This window comes from Megalobrama amblycephala, linkage group LG9 (assembly GCF_018812025.1).
Source record: "Megalobrama amblycephala isolate DHTTF-2021 linkage group LG9, ASM1881202v1, whole genome shotgun sequence".
Lineage (NCBI taxonomy): Eukaryota > Metazoa > Chordata > Actinopteri > Cypriniformes > Xenocyprididae > Megalobrama > Megalobrama amblycephala.
Genome location: NC_063052.1, coordinates 37,705,004 through 37,730,242, shown reverse-complemented (window position 1 = coordinate 37,730,242; position 25,239 = coordinate 37,705,004). Strand labels below are relative to the sequence as shown.

The 25,239-nt window shown below is 40.7% G+C and overlaps 2 protein-coding genes across 2 annotated transcripts in view; one reads left to right on the top strand and one right to left on the bottom strand.

The window, feature by feature from the left end:
- The window catches only part of LOC125276113 (E3 ubiquitin-protein ligase TRIM39-like), a 302,026-nt gene that overhangs the window by 202,288 nt on the left and 74,499 nt on the right, over positions 1-25,239 (bottom strand). The gene's annotated exons all lie outside the window — the stretch shown is intronic.
- Positions 6,599-16,561, top strand: LOC125276119 (E3 ubiquitin-protein ligase TRIM39-like). Its single transcript, XM_048203594.1, has 8 exons — positions 6,599-6,750; positions 10,261-10,350; positions 11,933-12,504; positions 12,667-12,762; positions 14,447-14,680; positions 14,772-14,910; positions 15,803-15,829; positions 15,980-16,561. The coding sequence occupies exons 2-8, from the start codon at positions 10,281-10,283 to the stop codon at positions 16,525-16,527; spliced, it is 1,686 nt and encodes a 561-aa protein (XP_048059551.1). The 5' UTR covers positions 6,599-6,750; positions 10,261-10,280; the 3' UTR covers positions 16,528-16,561.

Below are 25,239 nucleotides of genomic sequence, written 5' to 3'. Positions count from 1 at the left end.
TGTATTTTTGTGTTTATATTATTTAAAAGTTTCAAAATATGAGGGAAGAATTAAACACTAAACTAAGCAAAGGTATTTATCTGACATTTAAAAAAAAAAAAAAAACTAACAAATGGTGTAGTGCAGCAAGGATGAGGCTGAATAGGAACTTCCACAAGAGACTGGTTTATTAAACGAAGGAGCAAAACAAAAAACACCATAAGCAAACTTAAGAAGGGACAGGGAGTGCAGGGAAGGTAGTCCTTATATAGGGAGTGCTGATGATCAAGTCCATGGAACAACCAGAGACCCACACGTGGGTGAGGGAGGTGCAGGCAGGTACGGAGGTCTCCAGGGTGGATCTAGGACCTCGGGCGGCCATGGTGGGTCTGGAGTCTTGGACGACCTTGGTGGTTCAGGAGCCTTGGGCAGCCCTGGCGGTTTCTGAACTCCACCCATATGTTCCCCACCCACGGGTAAATGTGTACCCATGGGAACATGTTTGTGGGCTGGAGCAGGCTCTTGGAAGGCTGGAGCAGGCTCGTGGAAGGCTGGTGCGGAGTCTGGAGCCGACTCGGGCTCTGGCGCGGAGTCTGGAGCCGACTCGGGCTCTGGCGCGGAGTCTGGAGCCGACTCGGGCTCTGGCGCGGAGTCTGGAGCCGACTCGGGCTCTGGCGCGGAGTCTGGAGCCGACTCGGGCTCTGGCGCGGAGTCGCGGAGCCGACTCGGGCTCTGGCGCGGAGTCGGAGCCGACTCGGGCTCTGGCGCGGAGTCGGGAGCCGACTCGGGCTCTGGCGCGGAGTCGGAGCCGACTCGGGCTCTGGCGCGGAGTCGCGAGCCGACTCGGGCTCTGGCGCGGAGTCGCGAGCCGACTCGGGCTCTGGCGCGGAGTCGCGAGCCGACTCGGGCTCTGGCGCGGAGTCGCGGACAATTGGAGCTTCAGGTTCCGTCCAGAAATCAATGAGCCAGTGATCCTCTTCTGGTGAGGGCTTTGGATTCGCAGCGGCCATTTCGCCTTGTGGCCCGGGTGCGGCATCGCCAATCTTGCCTTGTGGCTCTGGCACGGCAGCGGCCATCTCCCTTGGCGGCTTGGGCTTCGCGGTGGCCAATTTATGGAGTATCTTCGATGCGGCGGCGGCCATCATCTTTGGCGGTTTGGGCTTCATGGTGGCCATTTTCTTTGGCGGCTTATGCTTTGCGGTGGCCACTTTGTTCAGTGGCTCTGGCGCGGCAGCAGCCATTTTCATTGGTGGCTTGGGCTTCAGGTCAGGCAGGACCACATGGGAAGACCCACTGGAGGGGTATGTGGAGGAAACAGGTGATTGGTGAACTGACCGTGTGTGTTTCTGAGGGGACTGGATGAGGATGATACGATTTTTCTTGAACCTTTTCCATTTTCGAAATCGGAACCATTTAGAAAGAGAATCAGATTAATAGACTCGACTAGGGAAAAGAAACAGGCAGGTTCAATATAACGGATCGTATCCTCGTCCAGGCCCTTCAGAAAGCACGCATTAAGCGGTGCATCTGGCCAGTTCACCAAGCAAGATAACTCAGAAAATTCCTCCACGTACCTCTCCAGCGGGCGACCGTCCTGTTTGAGGGTCCACAGACGTCCTCTGCTGAGACCTTTGGAATTGTTGGATTGAGTCCTTATATAGGGAGTGCTGATGATCAAGTCCAGGTGCAGGTAATCAGTGATGATGGGGAGAATGACGAGGAAGTGTTAACAACATAATCAGTTTTTAATATTTCATTAGTCCTCTTGTTTTTGCATGTTTTCGTAATTTCTTTATATGATGGCCTTGCCAAAAAATTATTTAAAATAATTTAAAATTTTATTTCATGAAACAATTGACTCCAAGCACAGCTATGCAATATGCTTATATCTTTTAACACATTTTTAAAAAATATTTGGATTAAGGTTGAAGATGTCAATTTTCATATGGCTGGACATCACATTTGCCCACGTCTGTATATGGAAGTTCACTGACTTTCCAACTGACCATTGAACCATGTGGCAAAAGCAAGCCACTTTTATGTTGACTGTGGGCTGAGTTGTTGGAGCCGTTGATGGAATTCATGACACATCATTGCTCCAATTGCAAATGAGGAGACATGTATCAATAAAAAAAATGATTTCACACCATCAGTACTAATTTGTGATATTTTTGCACAATGCAAATCTATTTTTAAAAATAAATTTAAATATTAAAACTTTCACTGTCTTTTTAATTTTTTTTTTTTTTTATAATATTAATTTATTGGTGTGGTGCTGCTGTGACTTCACACTTGCAGGCTCTCTATTGGCTGATTCAGAGGTTGCGGGCAGCCATTTTGAGTTGACATCATTGTAGTTCCTTAGTTCACAACGCTTAAGTCAGTATTAAGAATCAAAAAGTCTTAGACTTTACTAAAAGTTGATTTTAGCTTCTTTATAAAAGTCTCCTACTCTTAGAAAACTCCTGCTCTTTACTAAGAATTTTTTGACACTTAAGTCAAAACTTCAGACTATTCTTAAGAGCATTTCTGAGAAGTTTTATATATACAGGCCCTGATCTCAGGATTAATACCACACTCCGAGAGCTAATAGATCACTATAAAATGAAAAGTCCTAAGAAAAAAAAAAAGTTCTGTGTGACGTCTGTGAGGAAAGACATCTTCTACCGAAGAGGTGAGTACTATTAACTATTAAAATATTTCACATATAAATGAATATTCTGTCATTGTTTACTCACCCTTATGTTATTCTTTCGATAATTTTTTTATAGACTTGGAGGATGATCCAGGACACACAGCAGATGACCCAGGACAGATTCAAGAAGATTCAAGACATCAAACACTCAGCAGAAGTCAGAAAAGTGAGTGGTTGTGGTTGGTTGCTTACTGGAGCTTTACATACAGATACAATTCATGTCTGTAACATAAACTGTGAAGCATGCAGACAATACTACTAATAATGTGTTGATTGTCCTGGTTGAGCAGAGAAACACAGAGAAGGAGAAAGCAGCCCATGTCGAGCTCTTCACTGATCTCATCCGCTCCATTGAGAGATGTCAGACTGAACTGCTGGAGATGATGGAGGAGCAGCAGAAAGCAGCAGAGAAACAGGAAGAAGAGCTCATTGAAGAGTTGGAGCAGGAGATCACTGAGCTAAAGATGAGAAACACTGAGCTGGAGCAGCTCTCACACACTGAAGATCACCTCCACCTCCTACAGGTCAGTCAACATCTCTCTGATCAGTGATAATGCAGTATATGACACCATAATACTCCCCATACTGAAGGATTTCTCCTCTCTCCTGCTGTAGATTTACTCATCCCTGTGCAGCTCTAGAAACACCAGGAACTGGTCTGAGATCAGTGTGAAGACTGATGAGAGTCTGGAGACTCTGAGGAGAATCTCTTTCTCTACTCTTTCTACTCTTTCACTGGGAAACTCTGTGTGTTTGTTAGCCCAGACTTTAACAATGGAGATGAAAACTCAACTCTATTGATCATCACAATGAATTTACACCACTGTTTGAAATACAAGGTGAAAATAATGCTATAATATATAATAACATCTGAAAATATTTAAAGGTGCAGTATGTAATAATTTTGTCCGCTAGAGGTCACTAGAGGCCTATTCAAAACAAAGGCGTAGCTTGATGATGGCAAGTTTGAGTGTGGAATCTTGGGACATGTGGTCTTCACCTCAACAGACACTGCAATAGGACTTGGGAAGAAAACATGTTAATGGATGCGATTATTAACGTTACTGTAGTATGAAGCAGAGCAGGAGCGAGTGTTGTGGGAGCTGAACGAGGAGCTGAAGCGATTGCGCAACACACGCCTCACGAGCAGCGGGACTTTTATTATGCCACAATCGCCGGCGCTGCTTCTGCTTTACCATATGTATCATATGTATTGACAGCACAATTTTTATTGTGAGGTTATGATGTAAAATTATGATAACTACACTGTAGCTGCTACATTAACTAATAAAATCTATCCAATACTGGATTTCGTAAGTGTCTGAAAAAGACAATTTTTACATGCCACCATTACATATTGCGTCATGCTATATTGCAATACAATACAGCAAATATAGTTTGACAGTAAATGATCAAATTAATTGTTTAGTCAGATGATATGAAAACGATTACCACTTGTTCAACAAATATATACACTCGTGTACATTCAAACACAATAATTGGGCATACATAGCAAACGCGAGTTCAACGATTTGCGCGAGTAGATTACATACAAAGTCAATGCAAAGACGCGATCAGACTATGTATGAGATGCGATGCCCTGCGTTTGGCGTGTATGCCCCATAATACTAATCGTGTTGATTGTTATAATGGCATACGTTTTCTGTAAAGATATGAATCAAAACAACTCACCTGTCGAGTAAAACACAAGCGAGATCGGCATCTCTTTCTAGGTGAAGTTTGTCGCGAAGCTCTCTCCATCTAGAAAATGCAACACCGATATTGATCCTCGCTCTTTCTCTCCTCTTGTCCCAAACTCTTCTTGGGTCGTTTGGTTGGCCCGTACGCTTACGTTTACGGGAGCTGTCCTTGTCGACAGAACCAGCGGCAGATGGTAAACTAATTATTTTCCATAAATAAGTAACAATCCACCATAAAACGTGCAAGAAGTAAATAAGGAACTGCTTGAAGCAAGCTAGTGGTTTGCTGGACGCTAGACACTACTTCCGCATTTGTCCACGACACTGTTGTCATGTGGTTTCTACGTCAGTAAAGGCGGTAACAAAGGATAACTGACGTCATTGACAGGCGACTGCACTGCCCCGCGTCACTGTTTAGAATGGGAATTTTCTCATGATTTACAAGTAGTTGAAAACATTAGAGATATTGTTAGTAATCAGCTGGACAAAATATATAACACTAGCCTAGTGGTTTTTGGATATTTTACTGCAAATATCTTACAAATTGTACCTTTAAGGTTCTTTTATTGGTTTATAAAACACTTCATAACATGACACCTCTATATATTTTCAGACTGACTGTGGAGATGGTACTGTCCCAAATCATAGTTTAAGATCCTCTAGTGCTCATCTCACACATTATACAGTAAATCATAAATGATCTTGTGGTATTTCTTTTAGCCGCTATGCTCCAAAAATTAAGAATGACTTCCAAATGAAGCAAAAGAGGCTTCCAGCATTCATATTTTTAAAAGGTGAGTTAAGACAAATCTTTTTAAAGTTGCTTTTCAATATAACAATATGGTGTGAAGTTGTGTGTAAGTCTGTTTTATGTTTTATTTTACCTTCTGATTCTCTTATAGTTATTTTATTTCTCGTATTTTATATTGATAATGAAGTCAAACTATATTGCCAGTTTCTTTATTTTACATTTTTTTTATTTATTTGTCTTTTATTCTTGTTTTGGGGTATTTTTATATTGACATTGTGTGAAATTGTATTATTTGTTTTTATGCTTGTGAAGCTCTTTGAGTTTCATTCCATGTATGAAAAGTGCTGTACAAATAAATGTTTATTATTGTTATTAAATGAAGAGGTGGACAAAATTATACCTGATAATAGATGTACCCATTTTCTCTTAAATAACTTGAAAGTGACATCCATCGTTTTTTAATCCATATTTTTGATTCAACTGAATATTTTGAATAATAAAACAAATTAAAATGTTATGGTCATAAATGATGGACCCTTAACCTTATATTTTGTTCACAGGCAGTTTCTGTGGCTCTCAGTGAGACTTCTGCTCATTTCAACAGGAAGTTCGGCTCGTTCTTCCTGAATAAACTGCTCCAGCTGTCTCAGGATTGAAGGATCTTTCTCTAAATGTTTCAGCTCTTTACAGATGTTTGATGGATTCAGTTCAGGCCACTTCAGAATAGTCCAGAGTTTTGTTCATAGCCATTCTTGTGTGTTTTTAGCTGTATGTTTTGGTCATTATCCTGTTGGATGTTCCTCTGAAAAAGAGCTTTCTGACACGGGGCAGTACGTTTCTGCCTTGATAGTCTTGATTTCATTTTGCCCTGTACAGATTCAAGGCATCCTGTGCCAGATGCAAAGAAGCCCAAAAACATGATCCTCTATTTTTCACAGCGGGTATAATGTATCTTGTTTTTTTTTTGTCTGTGTAAATAGAGCTGTGACTTTCCTGAAAGCTCCAGTTTTGTCTCATTTGTCAGTTTTTTTCTTGTCTGTTTTGTTTTTCTTAGTTCAGTGTGATGCTCCTTAAAGGATAATGATAATTTTATGATGCTCCGTAATTGATTTATTTTCAATATTTCATAACTTTTATTATGTTTTCTCCTGTCAAAATGAAATTGGATGTAAATCAATCATCAGCAATTTTACATCAAGAAAATTTCAGCACTCAGCATCTGAATAAAGAGTATTAATTTCTATGAATGGATAAGTGACATTTTTTTGAACTCTTATTGCTATGAAAATTGTGTAAGTTGAGCAGAATTCATCCTGGAAACTCTTAACAAATGTTGCCAAACAATCAAGCTTTTGTAAGTCTGTTGAAATCTCTTCATGACCTGATAGAAACATCAGTCCCAATACAAACAGACACACATGAACCAACACACTGAATACAGAGACAAATGTAAATGTGTAAATACAGGAGGGGCTCTGACATCACTGTAGTTCAGAGAGATTCAGAGAAAGTGAAACTAACTTGACCAACAACAATATGGACGCCTGAAACGATCAACCTCTTTAAACAACAGAATATTTATTGAGCCGTTCAAAGAGTCTTGTGGACACATCTGATCCTCACAGGTAATGATAGAAATATAAGAGAGATTGAGCTGAACAGGTTTCTAATAAGAAGTGATCTGGTTTAGTAGAGTTTATGTTGAACTGGAATGAGTTGAACTGAATCAGGTTTAAGCTTGTCAAATACTCACTTTAGTTGTTTAACGCACTGAAATGATATCAGAATTGTATTGTAAATGTCATTCGATTAGTTGTAACGCAACATTTGGTGTTTCTGTCATTTTGTCACATTACATAATGATGAAAAAACAGAAAGGAAATGAGCTGCAGACAGACTGGACACTAGGGCTGTGACCGTCGCAGTGGCGCTCCCAGAAAATTTTAATAGCGGTGGCCAGACGAAGCTACAGCAAATCTTGGGGTGGCAAAAAAATAAATAAATAAAATGAAAAATTGGTAGTTATTGATGTTTTGAATAGAATACCGAGAGACAAACTTTACCTTAGAGGTAGATTTGAGGTAGATTTAATTGCATATTTGGTAATTCCATGACTTCATTTACAACAGAACGACGGTGCATGCTCGTAGTTTCTTTTGCGCTTCATTTAAGCTATAATAAAGTAGTCTAATATGCAGCGCGCGCCGCATTTGCGCATGCAAATCTTGAGCGCGAGCCGCGAGCACAGTATAACGGCTGACTGGAAAGTCGTGTCCATTTTTCTGAATTTTACTGACATAATCTGGCATAATTTGGCATAATTGCCCAAAAACAGGCAATGGTGTCTAAAATGTAAACATAAATAAAATGTATTTAACATTTGTTATCATGCTGATATCTGGAGAAAAACGGCACTCTTCATGTGATATTTATTAACTATATTAAAGTCGCACAGTGAAAGCGTGCACTCTAAATGCACACCGACTAATCTACAAGACAACATCACATACAGGGATGTCAGATCGATTGTGCATCGTTAAAACGACAATTATGATAAAATCGCAGACTAAATATATCGCACACCCCTACCCTACCCTCTTCACAGTATAAATAACAGGTCTGTAGATATTTCTATTTAGACTCTTGGGGGCAGTGAAACAGCAAGGCTATGGTTGCGCCATCAATCAGTCTACAATCTTTTTTTTGGTGGCATTTTATTTTCTTTCACTTCATGAACTTGTGAATTTACATTATGCATTTAAATTAAGGCGAGACAAGGTGAATAGGGTAAAAAAAATAAAATAACTAATGGATATCACCGTACTTCCCCAGCTGGTTGATTACATTAAAAATTGCAAACAGTTTTTGTATTACAAGTTTTCTAAAATGTTATGTTTAAATATGCAAATGAGGCGTTTTCTAGTTAAATATGCGCTAATTTGCATACATTTCTAGAACAAAAATATGAATATTGGATGAAGTCAGGTTCAAAAATCTCATTTAATTTTTTGGACATATTAAATTAAAAGGTTTTTACAGGGGGAATTTTGGCTCTCTCTTTTTATCACTCCATAAATCAGAAAATACTATCAACAGCCAGATAAACAATAATTTTCACCATTTTTTTAGGAATAAAATGTTGTATAAAATCCGGCAAATATATCAACAAATCCCTCTGTAAAAACCTTCAGAATAGGAATAAAACTGTAAAGTTTGGTGTATGTAGGCTAAGCTCTGCTGAAGTGGAGATTCTGACTCAGAGTAGGAGAAAAAACTCATTTTGAGAAAACGGCCTTTAGGGTCATGAAATCCCCCTGTTTTAGATTGGTCGTTCACACCTCTGAGCTGCTAAAACTGTTAAAATGGGTGTGTAAAGCTCTGGAAAAGTGGGAGTGTAGAGGGGGGGAAGAGGGGAGAGAACATCCAATGAGGCACAGACATACAACACACTCATTATACAGAATAATGAATATTAATATATGAGCACGGAGAAAATGACAACTCCCAAGCACAAGGGAGAAATGCAAAAGAATATTTAATAGGGCTAATAACAAGCTACTTTGATAACGTTTACGAGCACTGCACTCAAAATCAGTCTTTTGTCTATTAGAATAATCGTGTCGTCGCGTTCAGATAGGATGCACTGTACCACTCTGAACTCTAATTGTTACTCTAATTGAAATCTATAGGCACAAATAGATAAAGTTATATATATATATATATATATATATATATATATATATAAATAAAAAAAAAAAAAAAAAAAAAAAAAAAACACTTTATGAAAAGCCAAAAAGTGCAAAATCTCAAAATTGACAGGTGCCTGAAAAAACAGTGTTTTTGCCAGTAGTGTCTCCCCTTAATAGTAGTTATGTGGCCAGTAAAGTTGGCACCGCGGTCGTGGAGTGTCAGAAAGAAAAGCTATACTTTGTCAAATATAACAGAATGAAATCAAGTCATTTTGAGGCAGAAAGAACAGCTTACTCAATAAATAGAGGCTGTAATCACTTTTCGGCAGCTGCAAATTATGGGTAGGCTATATTGCATTTAAAGATATTTCAACAGGTAAAAAGGACTGAATGAGCTATAATCTGTCAAATATAACAGCCATGAATGAAATCAAGTCATTTTGAGGCAGAAAGAGCAGTTTACTCAATAAATAGAGGCTGTAATCACTTTTCGGCAAGTGTAAAACTGCAATTTATGGATTTTTTGGACCATTTAAAGGTATTTCAACAGGTAAAAATGACTGAATGAGCTATAATTTGCCAAATATTACAGATATTAATGAAATCAAGTCATTTTGAGGCAGAACGATCAGTTTACTCAATAAATAAAGGCTCTAATCACTTTTTGGCAACTGCATTTTATGGGTTGTATTGGCCATTTAAAGGTAGGCTATTTCACCTGGTAAAAAGGACTTGATTGTTTGGCACAAAGCAAGTAAAATAGTCTTATGTTATAATCACGTAAAAATTATGCTCGATTAAGCAATAAACGGCAAATTAGGCCTAATTAAATTAATAATTTTAATTAATCCGTTACAGAAACCACGGACCACGGACACAGAGTTATATGTATTTGCAGGTTATGGCCGTTTGATCATGATAAAAGCAGCTGTAGACGTGTAGAAACATGCTGCGCGCGCTCCCGCGGACGGCAATCAGTTTTCGGCAGACGATCAATTTTCGGCACGACAACTGTAAAAATCTGCAGCCAGTCCGTCATTTTGACAGATTATGTAGCTTGTAACTGTAATTCCCACCCCTGTCCAGTAGGTGGTGAGTGCGCTCCAGTCTCCAGAATAAAATGAAAACGATTCGCTTGATTACACACAGACGAGCATCCTAGTTTAAGTCAATTTAATAAAGTTAATTGTGCTTACTTACATAATTAAGTTTTGTTATTTTTCTTGCTGACTATAAGTTTATGGTCAACGAATGGTTTTTCTGAGGGATAATGTTATACTTTAAAATTATTTAGTGTTAAATAATAATAGTAAGTAGGCTAACCCAAAATCTGACTTTGGAAGTTTCATTTAAACCTCAGTGACCAAATAAACACTCAATATTACAAGGAGCAAATCATTGGTCATAATTTATACTATGAAATACAGTGTCTTTTTTCTTGACAAGGCTTGAAGAGGGGAAAAACAATGGCAGAATCTTCACCAACATCAACAAAAGAAAGAAAAACCAGGAGATGGAGTAGAGAAGAACCTCCATGTAAGTCAGTAACCAGATGAATGATTTTCACTCTTCTCATATGATATATAGGCGTAATTTGCGGGTGGGACTTGTCCCCACCACTTTTTGAAAGGGTCGATATTGTCCCCACCACTTTTTGAAACATCTCGCGGCATCTCGCGGATATCTAATACAAAAGAAACACCTCTAGTTGATTATCAATTTGTGTTAATAATAGGCGATCTGGCGCTGGGATGTGTTGTTTTTGAAATCATGTTGAGTGCTCGTTGTCGCTGTTATCAGAGGCGCAACTGTGTTCTCTTGGCGCTCGTGCACACTGCGCAGTGTTCACACGGACGAGCGCTTCAATCTATCGCTTAACTGTTGCAGAGACTCTCTATTTGTTACGTTGAATCACAAAACAAAATACAAATAAACATGTCCCTGCTCTTGATATACAATCACTGACGAACATCTTTGGTTTTAATGAGAGAAAAAACAAATCATACATGGTTGGATTCGAACCCAGAATCTCTTGCATGCTAAACGAAAATATTGCCTCCAGTCCATCAGGACAATCTGTTTTCAACAGCGGATCCACGTATTTATCAACTAATATACATACTTTCGAGACATATTGTATTATAATAGATGTAAGGAAGAAACTATCATATTAATTCTAATATCATATTATTATTATTATTGTAATAATACAATTACAATACCCCCTCCCCCACATAGGGTAGACCAGGTACAGTTGGTACACTTTTTGCTTTCACCGTTACCACACCAAAATTATGGGAATGAAAAGAAGTGAAACGAAGTGATTTTTCATATGACATTTCTTTTACTTGTCTACTAAAATATTATTAATAATTAACATCCATAAGTAGGTCATATTTTTCACAATTAGGTCATAAACACAAGAAGCTTTTTTGTTCCAACTGTACCCATGTCGAAAACGGTCAAGTACAGTTGAAACAGTACCCTAGTACAGTTGAGACACCCATCCGGAATGCTGTAAAGCTGCCTAACCAATTCACTACAAATGTAAAATACCTTTAAAAATGAGAATTTTAACAGTTTTTATTTCCATTTAGTATTTTATTTTATTAAAAGTAGTCCATTTGTAAAACATTGTGCAGTAATGGTAAACAGTGATACAATATTTAATTTTAGGCCATAAATTTAATATTAACAGTTGAAAAGTTGAGTAACAGTAAAAAACATTGAACAATTGCAAACAGCAATAATAAAACAGATGAAATCTATTAATTTTAATAGATTAATAGATCTTAATAGAACTTATATCGTGCAACTAAACTGCATGGGCCGCAATAGGATATGGTGTGGGTATGTGTCTCAACTGTACCCCGCTGACCACCTCGAACATTTCTCTAGATTTTACGATGACCTTGTATGACACAAAGTCATGCAATATGTCAGTGTTTAGAGCACAAAATAAGGTTTACGAAAATGTAAGTTAACTTTAACAGTCATGTAAGGATGAGAAGCTATTCAATGTGGAAGCGACGTGGTGAAGTGAAAAAATTACCTTAGAAATATAGTGACTGTGTTGACTATACTGATGGTCATTTATTCTCAACAATTTTCTCTCCAGTGATGTCATCCTCCGGCGGTCCACTGACTGAGGAGCTTCAGTGCTCGATATGTCTGGATGTGTTCACTGATCCAGTCACCACTCCCTGTGGACACAACTTCTGCAAGACCTGTCTGAATAAGTGCTGGGACAACAGCCAGACCTGCAACTGTCCATATTGTAAAGAAACATTCAAGATCAGACCTGATCTCAAGATTAATAACACACTCCGAGAAGTTGTAGATCACTATAAAAAGAAAAGTCCTGAGAAAAAACCTGAAGTTCTGAAAAAACCTGAAGTTCTGTGTGACGTCTGTGAGGAAAGAAAGCTGAAAGCCCTGAAGTCGTGTCTGGTGTGTCAGAGCTCTTACTGTGAAACTCACCTGGAGCCTCATTTGAGAGTGGCAGGTTTAAAGAAACACAAACTGATCAATCCTGTGAGGAATCTGGAGGACTATATATGTCTGAAACATGAGAGACCTCTGGAGATGTTCTGTAGAGATGATCAGACATGTGTGTGTCCGATGTGTGCTGTGAAAGACCACAAGAACCACAACACTGTTCCTATAGAAGAAGAGAGTGAAGTAAAGAAGGTAGAAGTTACTGACAAAACTGATTTTAAAGGACTCTTATCATGAGGAATCACATTTCTTTATTTTTTGAAACAAAAAAGTTCATGGAAACATTAAAGGTTTCCTCAGAAGACAGTAAATCTCTGTCATGATGAATGTGTCTGTGTTGTTCTCTGTCTATAGACTCAACTGATGAAGACACAGAAAGACGTGCAGCAGATGATCCAGGACAGAATCAAAAAGATTCAAGACGTCAAACACTCAGCAGAAGTCAGAAAAGTGAGTTCAATTATGTAATTCAGTTTTCTTAAATAATTATTACATGAGTTAGTTCAGGGGGCTTCTGCAGCAGAAACAATTATTGAACATGTCTGAGCAGCATATAGCTGTGTCCCAATTCAGGGGCCGCGCACTTCGGAGTGCATGAAAGGGGTGGGGCTTTGGAGTGGAGGGTTGCTAGGTCTGCGCAACAAAACCATCCCAAAAGTAGTGTAATCACAGCACAAGTGTAAAAGTATCCCAATCCCAGACTTGGCAACAATGAGAGCGTCGTTACATGGCTAGCGGCTGTGTGACAGACAGCTGACAGTTGACGACACTCGGCAGTCCCGTCGTCGTCGGCAGTGAAGCATGTCAAAACCCAATAGAAAGTCATAAAACTTTAAAATGCACACATAAATGTCAACTGTCGGCTGTCTGTCACACAGCCGCTAGCCATGTAACGACGCTCTCATTGTTGCCAAGTCTGGGATTAGGATACTTTTACACTTGTGCTGTGATTACACTACTTTTGGGATGGTTTTGTTGCGCAGACCTGGTAACCCTCTACTCCAAAGCCCCACCCCTTTCATGCACTCCGAAGTGCGCAGCCCCTGAATTGGGACACACACAGCTATATGCTGCGTCCCAATTCGCCACCTTATACTACGTCCTAAAAGTATGTACTATTTTTGGTAAGAAAAAGTACATACTTTTGAGTGTGTAGCAGAAGAGTTGCAAGCTTTGGGACATACTACCTCATCATAACTGCGTCTTTAACGGACATTCTGTCACTTAGTTACACAACCTGTAACTGTTTAAACTACCCTGAAAATCATCTTGTCACAGTTAAAATCCTCCACATTCAATTACATTTAATTTCCTACCGTTTCGGAGAGAAATGTCGCATGTTTATCTGCCAGTCATGGGTCTTTCATGCAGATAACTCTCCTCATCTTTGCATAATGATGCATTTAAAAGTTAATGACCAAACGCATTGTTATAAAAGTTCACAATGCTGTTGCAGATGAAATATAATGTGGATAACTTTTAATCTTTTCATCAGGTTAGATACTGATTATTAATCATTCAATCCCCTTTATCTTAACCGCTCTGCTTAACCATCGGTCTCGCACATCCGTCATGTTTGTAGTTTTTTTTTACACTTTTTATTCGTATTTGTAGTTCTAATCAAATCCTCGTCCACAGCGCAATGTGTTATGGGCAATATTAGCCGTTAGAAGTGTGCACGGATCTGCACTTCAAATTCTGACCTTTGGAATACTCCTTTCAACATACTACGATTTGGGACATACTAATTCTTTTTTTGAATACTGTTTAGGACGGATAGTATGCAAATTGGGACGCAGCAATAGTGTTTCCGTGTTTGATTCTGCCTGTCAAAGACAGCACTAGTCGCCACCTACTGGTCTATCGATGTAACAGTCGGATTGATACAAACAGTGATTTTGTGTGGAAGTTGGAACAATGCTTTTGTATTAGTTTTTACTTTAATAACTTAAAGTAATAGCACGTAACACCTCTCCTCAACAAGACACATGATTTGAGGAATCATTCAGTGCAGTCGGTGCAGGATGAAGTTATTTTGAAAATCCTCTAAAAACACTGAAGCAGAGCAATAGTAACACTGATTCTTGTCTTATCAAACACCACTAATAATGTGTTGATTGTCCTGGTTGAGCAGAGAAACACAGAGGAGGAGAAAGCAACCCACATCGAGCTCTTCACTGATCTCATCCGCTCCATTGAGAGATGTCAGACTGAACTGCTGGAGATGATGGAGGAGCAGCAGAAAGCAGCAGAGAAACAGGAGGAAGTGCTCATTGAAGAGCTGGAGCAGGAGATCACTGAGCTAAAGATGAGAAACACTGAGCTGGAGCAGCTCTCACACACTGAAGATCACCTCCACCTCCTACAGGTCAGTCAACATCTCTCTGATCAATGATAATGCAGTATATGACACCATAACACTCCCCATGCTGAAGGATTTCTCCTCTCTCCTGCTGTAGATTCACTCATCCCTGTGCAGCTTTAGAAACATCAGGAACTGGTCTGAGATCAGTGTGAAGACTGATGAGACTCTGGAGCCTCTGAGGAGAGCTCTGACTCGACTGCAGGACACTCTACAGGAGAAACTCACACAAACTGGTATGACAATATCAAATTACATATAAATACTTAAATCAAATCACAATAAATAAGTAAATAAATAAATAAATAAATAAAGAAAACCTATAACAATATGTAATGTTACACAAATGCTCCAATTCTGTCACACCACTTGCTGAACTTAGGTAAATGAAACTTCATGACATAACCATCTTAAAATTATTAATGAAATAGATAATCAACTGAAACAAATTAGTTAGACATTAAAGCATGTAAATTACATTTTTATAAGAAATTTTATGAATTTAAATAACCTTTACAATAAATGAGGGAGAGAGACGAGAGTTAGTAGTTACTCAAGTGCTCCTCTGTGTTGTCTGAAGATGAGCTGCAGTTGTCATGGTAACTCTACTCTCTCAACTGACACCCAGAATTTATAAAAATACAGCTGAAAACTCATTATAATACTTTAAAGTGAATAAAAAATAGAAATATACATATGTAGATTAAAAATATAATATATACAAATAATTTAATATTTTGTGACTAACTCGATGGTCACATTATTATCATCAGCTCACAGTTCTTCTTGAAGAGAGACGATCATTTTCAGCTCTAAATTAAAAAAACATATAAAGATGTATAGAGGGGAAACTGTAAAGAGAAGCATTAATATTCTAAAACTAAACTAAACAGACAATCAAATGAATAAACATCATGTGTTTAAGAGGCAGATTTGATCTTCATGAGAAGAGGGATGTGTGTGAAATATCAGGCCTGAAGCTCCAACAGCTTAACAGTGCTAAAAAACACACATTGATCAGATAAAACATGATGTTGAACACGATTCTTTAAATATAACCTTAAATCTTGTCTATAATTCCACATATAAACATGTTAAAGATCTGATAATGTTTTATTGTCTCTACAGTGCTGAAGAGGATGCAGCAGTATGAAGGTACAGTGTGTGTCTGAACTATACTAGATTACATTCATATACTCACAGCTTCATTACTGACCTACAGGATGATTAAACGCTGATTAAATATTAAAACATCATCAGAGAATGTCTGTATTAAGATGTGATTCATATTCTGTGTTTTCTCAGTGGATGTGACTCTGGATCCTGATACAGCTCATCCTAAACTCATCCTGTCTGATGATGGAAAACAAGTGAGACATGGAGACAAAAGACAGAAACTCCCAGAAAAACCAAATAGATTTGATACTGATGTATCTGTCCTGGGAAAGGAGGGATTCTCCTCAAGGAGATTTTATTTTGAGGTGCAGGTGAAGGGAAAGACTAAATGGGATTTAGGAGTGGCCAGAGAATCCATTAACAGGAAGGGGGAGACCCCACTGACTCCCAGTAATGGATACTGGACTGTGATTATGAGGAATGGGAATGAATATAAAGCCTGTGCTGGTCCTCCTGTCCCTCTGTGTGTGAGAGTGAAGCCGCAGCGGGTCGGTGTGTTTGTGGATTATGAGGAGGGTCTGGTCTCCTTTTATGATGTGGAGTCCAGCTCTCATATCTACTCTTACACTGGTCAGTCTTTCACTGAGAAGCTCTATCCATATTTTAGCCCATGCACTAATGATGGAGGTAAAAACTCAACTCCACTGATCATCACACCTGTCAAATACAATAAATGAATTTATACCCCTGTGCTGAACAGCACATTCCAGGGCCCAGTTTATGGTCTCTGTCCATAACAATGACCAAAGGTCACACACATGGCACAGCATGTATAATAAAGTTTTGAAAATTATGCATTTAAATTACATTGGCTACTAATAATACAGTTAGTGATAATAATGTTACAAAATAAAGTTACTAAAGCATGCACTGAGTCCATATCATATTCCCATGTTTATTTATCTCTGATGAGGACTGATGCTTCGGTTGACAATAGCAAACTTTAGATCTTCATTAAGGTCCAGTGTTGTTCCATGCAAAAAGAGAAGGCAGTTTTTGAGCCATTACCCAGCTGTCAGAACAAAATCAGGAGATATATTACATGCTTGAGTGTTTTGTGTGGTGGATCTCCGCTGAGTCTGAACCGCATAATCAACAGATTAAAAGTCAAAGATCATGTATCTCTATGTATCTTGTTGAATTTCCACACAGAGGTAACGTTACACAATAATATAACAAGGATTCCTTTCGTCTCTGATAGACCACCATCTTCTCTTTAATTAAAAAAATCTATTATATCTAGCCAAGTTTCATATTTAAGTTTCTTCCAGCACCAAATACAAGCGTCGCTAAGACCAGAAGGGCACGAGCGGAAGTAACCATGCACATAGTCGCGTCGTCGCAGCTCACCGCCGCCATCTTGTGCACCTAGTCCAGTGGATATGAAGCTGTAGCGCAAGTTCTGCCGGGAAGACTCAAATGTTATGTCAATTATTAGTTCAGATCTAACCAATCATTATCTAACACTTGGAGTCTATGATTATCTAACACTTGGAGTCTATGATTGGTACTTACACTTGTCTGAGTTTGCAGATGCTGACGCAAACTTTCCCATTCAGTCAGTCACGTTCGACGTACGTCGGACAGACAGACGAATAGGAATCTCGCTAGAGAGGCCAATCTACTTCGAGTGTAACTAAAACGAGCCAATGCACATTGGCATGCAATCATATGCATCAGCTGCTCACCTCGCAGCGCGGGTATTTAATGAGCAGCAGGTGCGTTGCATCTTCAGCTTTTCGCTTTGGAGCCGAACGGTGTTTGTTCCTGTTCTCCTACTCATAAAAGAGTAAAAACCCTAAAAGAGCTTACACAAGTAGAGCTTGCATCTTTTTAAAGATGACATTCTACTTGTGTGCTTCTGGATGCGGTCGTTTCCTGTCCTCACTGACGGCCACGATCACTGTTTCACATGTCTGGGCACGTGCTGAAACGATGCTCGTGGGTGGTTCAAGTTTTCATATGAGGACATGATCACGTCGACACGCCGGTCGTGACTCTTCTTTCTCCAGGAAGCTTGAGTCAGCTCTGTTGTAAGCCAGCTGCCACTTGTGTGTAAAACCACAGCCGCGGGTCTGCCCAACACTCTGGGAGACCGTGGAGATCAGCGAGAGCAAACCTCTCGCTCCTCTGTGTGTCGTGTGCCGTCGAGCTGTTGGGCTGCAGCACGGGTTGTCACGGCAACCCAGCGCTCGCTCGGCGCTCTAGATGCGCAGTCCCCTTGCCTAATCTCCATTGTAGCGCCCTCTCTGGTGCACCAGAAGAGGTCTACTTTGGTGATATGGCTTGGGTGACTTGAGGTTAAGGGGTTCCTTCGGGGAACCAACCCCCTAGGGCCTCTCCTGCGCCCCCTGCCCGACCGTGGAACCAGGTAAGTGTTGCACAGCACATTCAGACCCTGCTACGGGCCGCCTCGCTAAGAGAGCCCCTCGAGCTGTGTCCCTGTGTTCCACCTTGCTGCACCACTGTGGGTACGCCTGCGGTCCCTTTGGTCCTGCTTGTACGGTCTGTCTCGCTGGCTCATTCGGACCATCAGGCTCGGCTATGCGATTCAGTTCGCCCGGCGTCCCCCCAAGTTCAGGGGCTTCCACTTCACTGCAGTTAAAGTTGTCGATGCCCATGTCTTGTGTGCGGAGATCGCGGTCCTACTGGCGAAGGACGCGATAGAGCCGGTCCCTCCAGCTGATATGAGGTCAGGGTTCTACAGTCCCTACTTCACTGTACCCAAGAAGAGCAGTGGGTTACGACTGATCTTGGACCTGCGAGTTTTGAATCGGAGCCTTCACAAGCTACCGTTCAAAATGCTCACGGAGAAACGCATTTTCGAGTGCATCCCCCCCCAAGATTGGTTTGCAGCAATCGACCTGAAGGACGCGTACTTTCATGTCTCGATTCTTCCTCGACACAGGCCGTTTCTTGCGCTTTGCAATTGAGGGTCGAGCATATCAGTACAGTACAGTTACCATGAGAGAACAGGGTGTTCGCATCCTCAACTATCTTGACGACTGGCTCATTCTAGCAGAGTCCTGGGATCAGTTGTACGAACACAGGGATTTGGTGCTCAGACACCTCAGCCAGTTGGGTCTTCAGGTCAATTGGGAAAAGAGCAAACTCTCCCCTGTGCAGAGGATCTCTTTTCTCGGTATGGAGTTGGATTCAGTCGAACAGATGCCTCACAGAGGAACGTGCTCAGTCGGTGTTGAACTGCCTGCAGCGGCAGTAACCCCGCTCAGTCTGCTTCATATGAGACCGCTTCAACACTGGCTTCACGGCCGAGTCCCGAGATGGGTGTGACAACGCGGCACATTCCGGGTGGCAATCACTTCGGAGTGCAGCCAAACCTTCAGCCCGTGATCGGCCCCTTGGTTTCTTCGGGCAGGAGTGCCCCTAGAGCAAGTGTCCCGGCATGCTGTGGTATTTACAGATGCCTCTGCCACCGGCTGGGGTGCCACGTACAACAGGCATGCAGTGTCAGGGGTTTTGATGGGCCCCCATCTGCATTGGCACATCAACTGCCTTGAGTTGCTAGAAGTACGCCTTGCCCTGAGCCACCTCAAAGGGCCACTACGGGGCAAGCATGTACTGGTCCGTACGGACAACACTGCGACCGTTGCGTACATCAACTGTCAAGGTTGTCTGTGCTCCCGTCGCATGTCGCAACTCGCCTGCCTTCTCCTCCTGTGGAGTCAGAAGCATCTGAGGTCACTTCACGCCATTCATGTCCCCGGTGTGCTCAACCGTGCGGCCGACGAGCTCTCACAAGCTGCGCTGCCGGGAGAGTGGCGACTCCACCCCCAGGTGGTCCAACTGATTTGGAGATGGTTCGGAGAGGCTCAGGTAGACCTGTTTGCCTCACCAGAAACCTCCCACTGCCAGTTGCACAGACCCTGTGCAAAGTCAGGAAGGACGAGGAGCAGGTCCTGTTAGTTGCCCAACCGGACCTGGTTCCCAGAACTCTCACTCCTCACGACAGCCCCTCCCTGGCCCATTCCTCTGTGGAAGGACCTTCTTTCTCAGAGATGGGGCACTCTTTGGCACCTGCGTCCAGACCTCTGGAAACTCCATGTCTGGTCCCTGGACGGGACGCGGAGGCTCTAGGTGACTTACCCCCCGAGGTACTTAACACCATCACTTTGGCACGTGCACCGTCTACGAGACATGCTTACGCCTTGAAGTGGAACCTGTTCGTCGAGTGGTGCTCTTCTCGCCAAGAAGACCCCCAAAGATGCTCGATCAGAGTCGTGCTTTCCTTCTTGCAGCAAGGGTTGGAGCGTAGGCTGTCCCCCTCCACCCTCAAAGTCCATGCTGCTGCTATTTCTCTTCAGGACCTCAGACCAGCTCTTTGTCTGTTTCCCTTTGTCTGTTTCTGGAGGCCAGCAGAAGGGAAAGGCTGCCTCCAAGCAGAGGATGGCCCACTGGATAGTGGATGCCATCGCCCTGGCTTACCAAGCTCAGGGCGTGCCCTGCCCGCTCAGGTTGCATGCTCACTCCACGAGAGGTGACGCATTCTCCTGGGCTCTAACTCGTGGTGCCTCGCTGACAGACATTTGTAGAGCTGCGGGCTGGGCGACACCTAACATGTTCGCTAGATACTATAGCCTTCGTGTCGAGCCGGTCTCCTCCCGTGTTCTCGCCTCAGGTCAGAGGCACGGAGAGGCCCCATCTTAGTGTCAGATTTTTTCTCCAGAGAGTTCCTACAAGGCAGACCCTGTTGAGTCCTCCGATCTCCCTTCGGCAGCCGACGTGGCGGAGCGTCTGGCGCCAGGCCTATACTCTGTTGCATTCTTGAACCGGATTTAGACTGGGTTCCATATGTGTGACCCTACGGGGATCCCATATGGTTGGTTCCATGGTTGCTCCTAACGCTGCATTCACACGGGGCACCAGCGTTAACACTTCTCATTTACTTTGAATGGGTGACGTTATGCGTTGCCGAACTGAATTGTGGGTTCCGTCGCGTCGCTTCACTCGCGTTGCAAGCGGCAGAAGATGAAGATTTCTCAACTTTTCAAGCGCCAACGCAGGCGTCATCCAATCAGATTGCCCTATGCAAATACCCTAGAGCAGTCGCTAGCCAATAGCGCTCGTGCAACACCAGGAAGTAATGTGATTGGCTGTTATCACCCACCTCTCATCGAGTTGGAGTCAGCCCAGTTTTTCCATATGTAGTACAACCTACTAGGTTAGTCCATATGTACTCCTCCACATAACTCCTTCGGGGAAGGATGTGGCTGTCGCAGCGTTCCTTTCCCAATGAAAGGGTATGCTTTCCCAGCGTTATTCAATAGTCTCATTGAATGGGTTTTGGGGAACAGCAGTGATTGACTCTCTCTGTGTTATCCCTGTCCCACCGTCCTCAGGCAAGGGGGTTCTGTACGTCGAACGTGACTGACTGAATGGGAACGTCTCAGTTACAAAGGTAACCCTCGTTCCCTGAAGGAGGGAACGGAGACATACGTCCCGTCGCCACAATCGCTGTACCCCGCTGTTGCTGCTGCCTAACCTGTTCGGCTCCTCAGCGAAAACCAGAAGATGCAACGCACCTGCTGCTCATTAAATACCCGCGCTGCGAGGTGAGCAGCTGATGCATATGATTGCATGCCAATGTGCATTGGCTCGTTTTAGTTACACTCGAAGTAGATTGGCCTCTCTAGTGAGATTCCTATTCGTCGGTCTGTCCAACGTACGTCTTCGTTACCTTCTTCAGGGAACGAGGGTTACATTTGTAACCGAGACCACTTCCATCCTCCCACCACCACCAGGATGGTCCCTGTCCATACTCCCCGGGGGTCGGCTACACCCCTGCCTTCAGATTCAGGCAGGAAACGCAAAGTCTGCAACCCTCAGGACGTGAGCTACGGACGGGGCCTACGCCAAAGAACATAAACCTTTATATATTCTGCTTGCTGTTTGGTAATAAATATCAGTGTTATGTTATCTTGCCTCCTGAGTCTTTCTGGTAGAAAAAAAAAAAAAAAAAAAAAAAAAAAAAAATATATATATATATATATATATATATATATATATATATATATATATACAGTACAGTCCAAAAGTTTGGAACCACTAAGATTTTTAATGTTTTTAAAAGAAGTTTCGTCTGTTCACCAAGGCTACATTTATTTAATTAAAAATACAGTAAAAAACAGTAATATTGTGAAATATTATTACAATTTAAAATAACTGTGTACTATTTAAATATATTTGACAAAGTCATTTATTCCTGTGAAAGCTGAATTTTCAGCATCGTTACTCCAGTCTTCAGTGTCACATGATCCTTCAGAAATCATTCTAATATGCTGATTTGCTGCTCAATAAACATTTATGATTATTTTCAATGTTGAAAACAGTTGTGTACTTTTTTTTTCAGGATTCCTTGATAAATAGAAAGTTCAAAAGAACAGCATTTATCTGAAATACAAAGCTTCTGTAGCATTATACACTACCGTTCAAAAGTTTGGGGTCAGTAAGAATTTTTATTTTTATTTTTTTGAAAAGAAATTAAAGAAATGAATACTTTTATTCAGCAAGGATGCATTAAATCAATCAAAAGTGGCAGTAAAGACATTTATAATGTTACAAAAGATTAGATTTCAGATAAACACTGTTCTTTTGAACTTTCTATTCATAAAATAATCCTGAAAAAAAATATTGTACACAAATATTTTGTACAATTGTACACATTAAATGTTTCTTGAGCAGCAGATCAGCATATTAGAATGATTTCTGAAGGATCATGTGACACTGAAGACTGGAGTAATGATGCTGAAAATTCAGCTTTGCCATCACAGGAATAAATTACTTTGTGAAATATATTCAAATAGAAAACAGTTATTTTAAATTGTAATAATATTTCACAATATTACTGTTTTTACTGTATTTTTAATTAAATAAATGTAGCCTTGGTGAGCAGACGAAACTTCTTTTAAAAACATTAAAAATCTTAGTGGTTCCAAACTTTTGGACTGTACTGTATATATATATATATTTCTACCAGAAAGACTTTATCGTAACTTTTACTTTTATGAAGCTATGAACACAATGCGAGTATATCTATCTATATATATAGCCTATGTGTGTATTAAAACCCCCTTGTAATCTTCAGATCAAATTCAGAGCCATCAAACCTAAAAACAAAACAAAGTTATTTATTTAATTTTAATAAAATGTACTTTTCCCCTTAAGTAGCAAAAGCATTATATAGCTACTAGATGAGCTAAAAAAAATACAAAATCAAACCATATTGTGTGTAAATTGAACAGGAGGTACATGATGACAAATTAAATCTTTAAAAAAAAAATCTCTATAAACATGCAATTAAATACAAGACTGTTTTTGTACAGACACTCATTAAGAAAAATGTCCATATCATCCTTAATTTGTAAGCAAAACACTAAAGTCTTTGTGGCCAGTTGTCTGTCATCATCCGTTTCAGCCTGTGAAAGTTGAAGAAGGGCTTGTTCCTGGTCTTCCTCTTTCAATATCAGAAAGCACAGCTCTTCCACTGAACCCTTGAAGACTTTTGGTTGTTGTGCAGCGCAGAGGTCTTCTGTGATCCACGGCTCCTTCATGAGAGAAGGGTATAAACAAATGGGATGAAATGTTATAAGTGCATTTAGCAATACTTTGTGTTGTAGTCAGGATGCAGCACAGCATGTATAATAAAGTTTTGACATTCTGTTTTTCTCATGTTTATATATTGAAGACAAATCATACCCTGTCACTAATGAAATTAATCAATTATGTTCAATTTTATTTATTTATTTTATTTTATTTTTTTTAATTTAAACAATTCACATGGCTTTTCACACTGCACTTAACCCTGGGTTATCGTCATCCTAAACACCACTTTTAGAAAATATTGTTTAATTCTTTTATAGTCTGAAATTTCCATTCAGGATAAACTTGATAGGCATTGCACATCCTCATTACATATAGTCAACTTCACTGAGCATTTATGTAAACATATTGTGTGCTTTGTTCATCCAATCAGTGACACTGACACTGCAAATATGCAAATAAGGATGTTAACCCATGCAGGGCTTAGTAATGTACAGTGTGAAACGCTGCATGTGAATACTCAGAATTAATTGTTAACCTCAGGTAAATGATGATCAGTGTGAAACGTGAATCAAGATAACCCAGGATTCTGTTTACCTGGGGTTTAAAATCACCCAGAGTTAACTATTTAAAGTATGAAAAGCCCTCATATTTGTTTTTCATTCTAATAAAAAGAGAAGTTTATACATTTTTAAAAACTTTTAACTTTCCCTTCTTTTTCTTACCATTAACATGAAGATCCCACAGTCAATAGAGCCGGTCAACTGTTGTGGAACATTCTAAAACAATAGAATATTATTAAGTTATTAAAAGATATGACAGATATAACAACACAACACCTTATGTTTATGAAAGTCTTATGAAATTAACCTTGTTTTTGAACAGCTTTCACTGTCTTGGGGTAATTCTGCTTGTCAATTTACTGCATTGCAAAATCAAAACAGAAAAACTTAAATATATAACCATAAAAACTGCATAAGAGAGACAAGTTTAGTTGTTCTAAAGTCAAAATTACTACTTTCTGCATTGCAAAAACAACATTTTAAATTCACAATACAAAAGAAACGTTCATACCTCCATGGACAACAGTGAACAGTGAAACAGTTTTTGAAGTGAATTTGAAGGTGTTCTTTCAACTTGTGTCGTCTGGTCGGTTTAAGAACACTTGGCAGTGGAAACTGTTGCAGCACGTTTTACATCGCAGTAAATGAAGTAAAGTGGAGCATCTCCCAATACTAATATGCCTCTAAAAATCCACAAAAACATTACAAACCATGAATATGTAACCACCCAGGCCAATGCCAACGAACTAGTGGCGACGAAAGCAGACCATGGGGTTGGCTCACGTCGGCAGTGTCTGTGTCCAAAGTTGCCCTGCCACACCAAACTAACGCTAGACAGCCGACAGCCAAGTAGCATGTCAGTTTTGCGCCTGCGTGAGATGAAATGCCTTTCTGAACCAGCAGGTGGCAGTAGCAGAACAGCCAATCAGAATGATCAGATGGCCCGACAGACCGACGAGCTCCGATGACAATTCAACATTTCGAATCGGCCGAAAAAAAGCCGACGAGGACCAACTTCAGCCGACGGTGCAGAACACACTGAGAAAATTTAGTCGGCCGACAAACAAAAACTGCCAGACGGCCGACCGTCGGCTTGGTGTGTTCCTGCCTTAAGTTTGATCATAAATTTGATCATCATAAACATAAACACTTTCATCTGCATGACTCATATCAGCATCGGACCTCTAGTGTGTCAGTGACGACACTTTATACTGATATCACACATGCAGAATCAGATTCATCACATGATATGATATGATAAAGCTA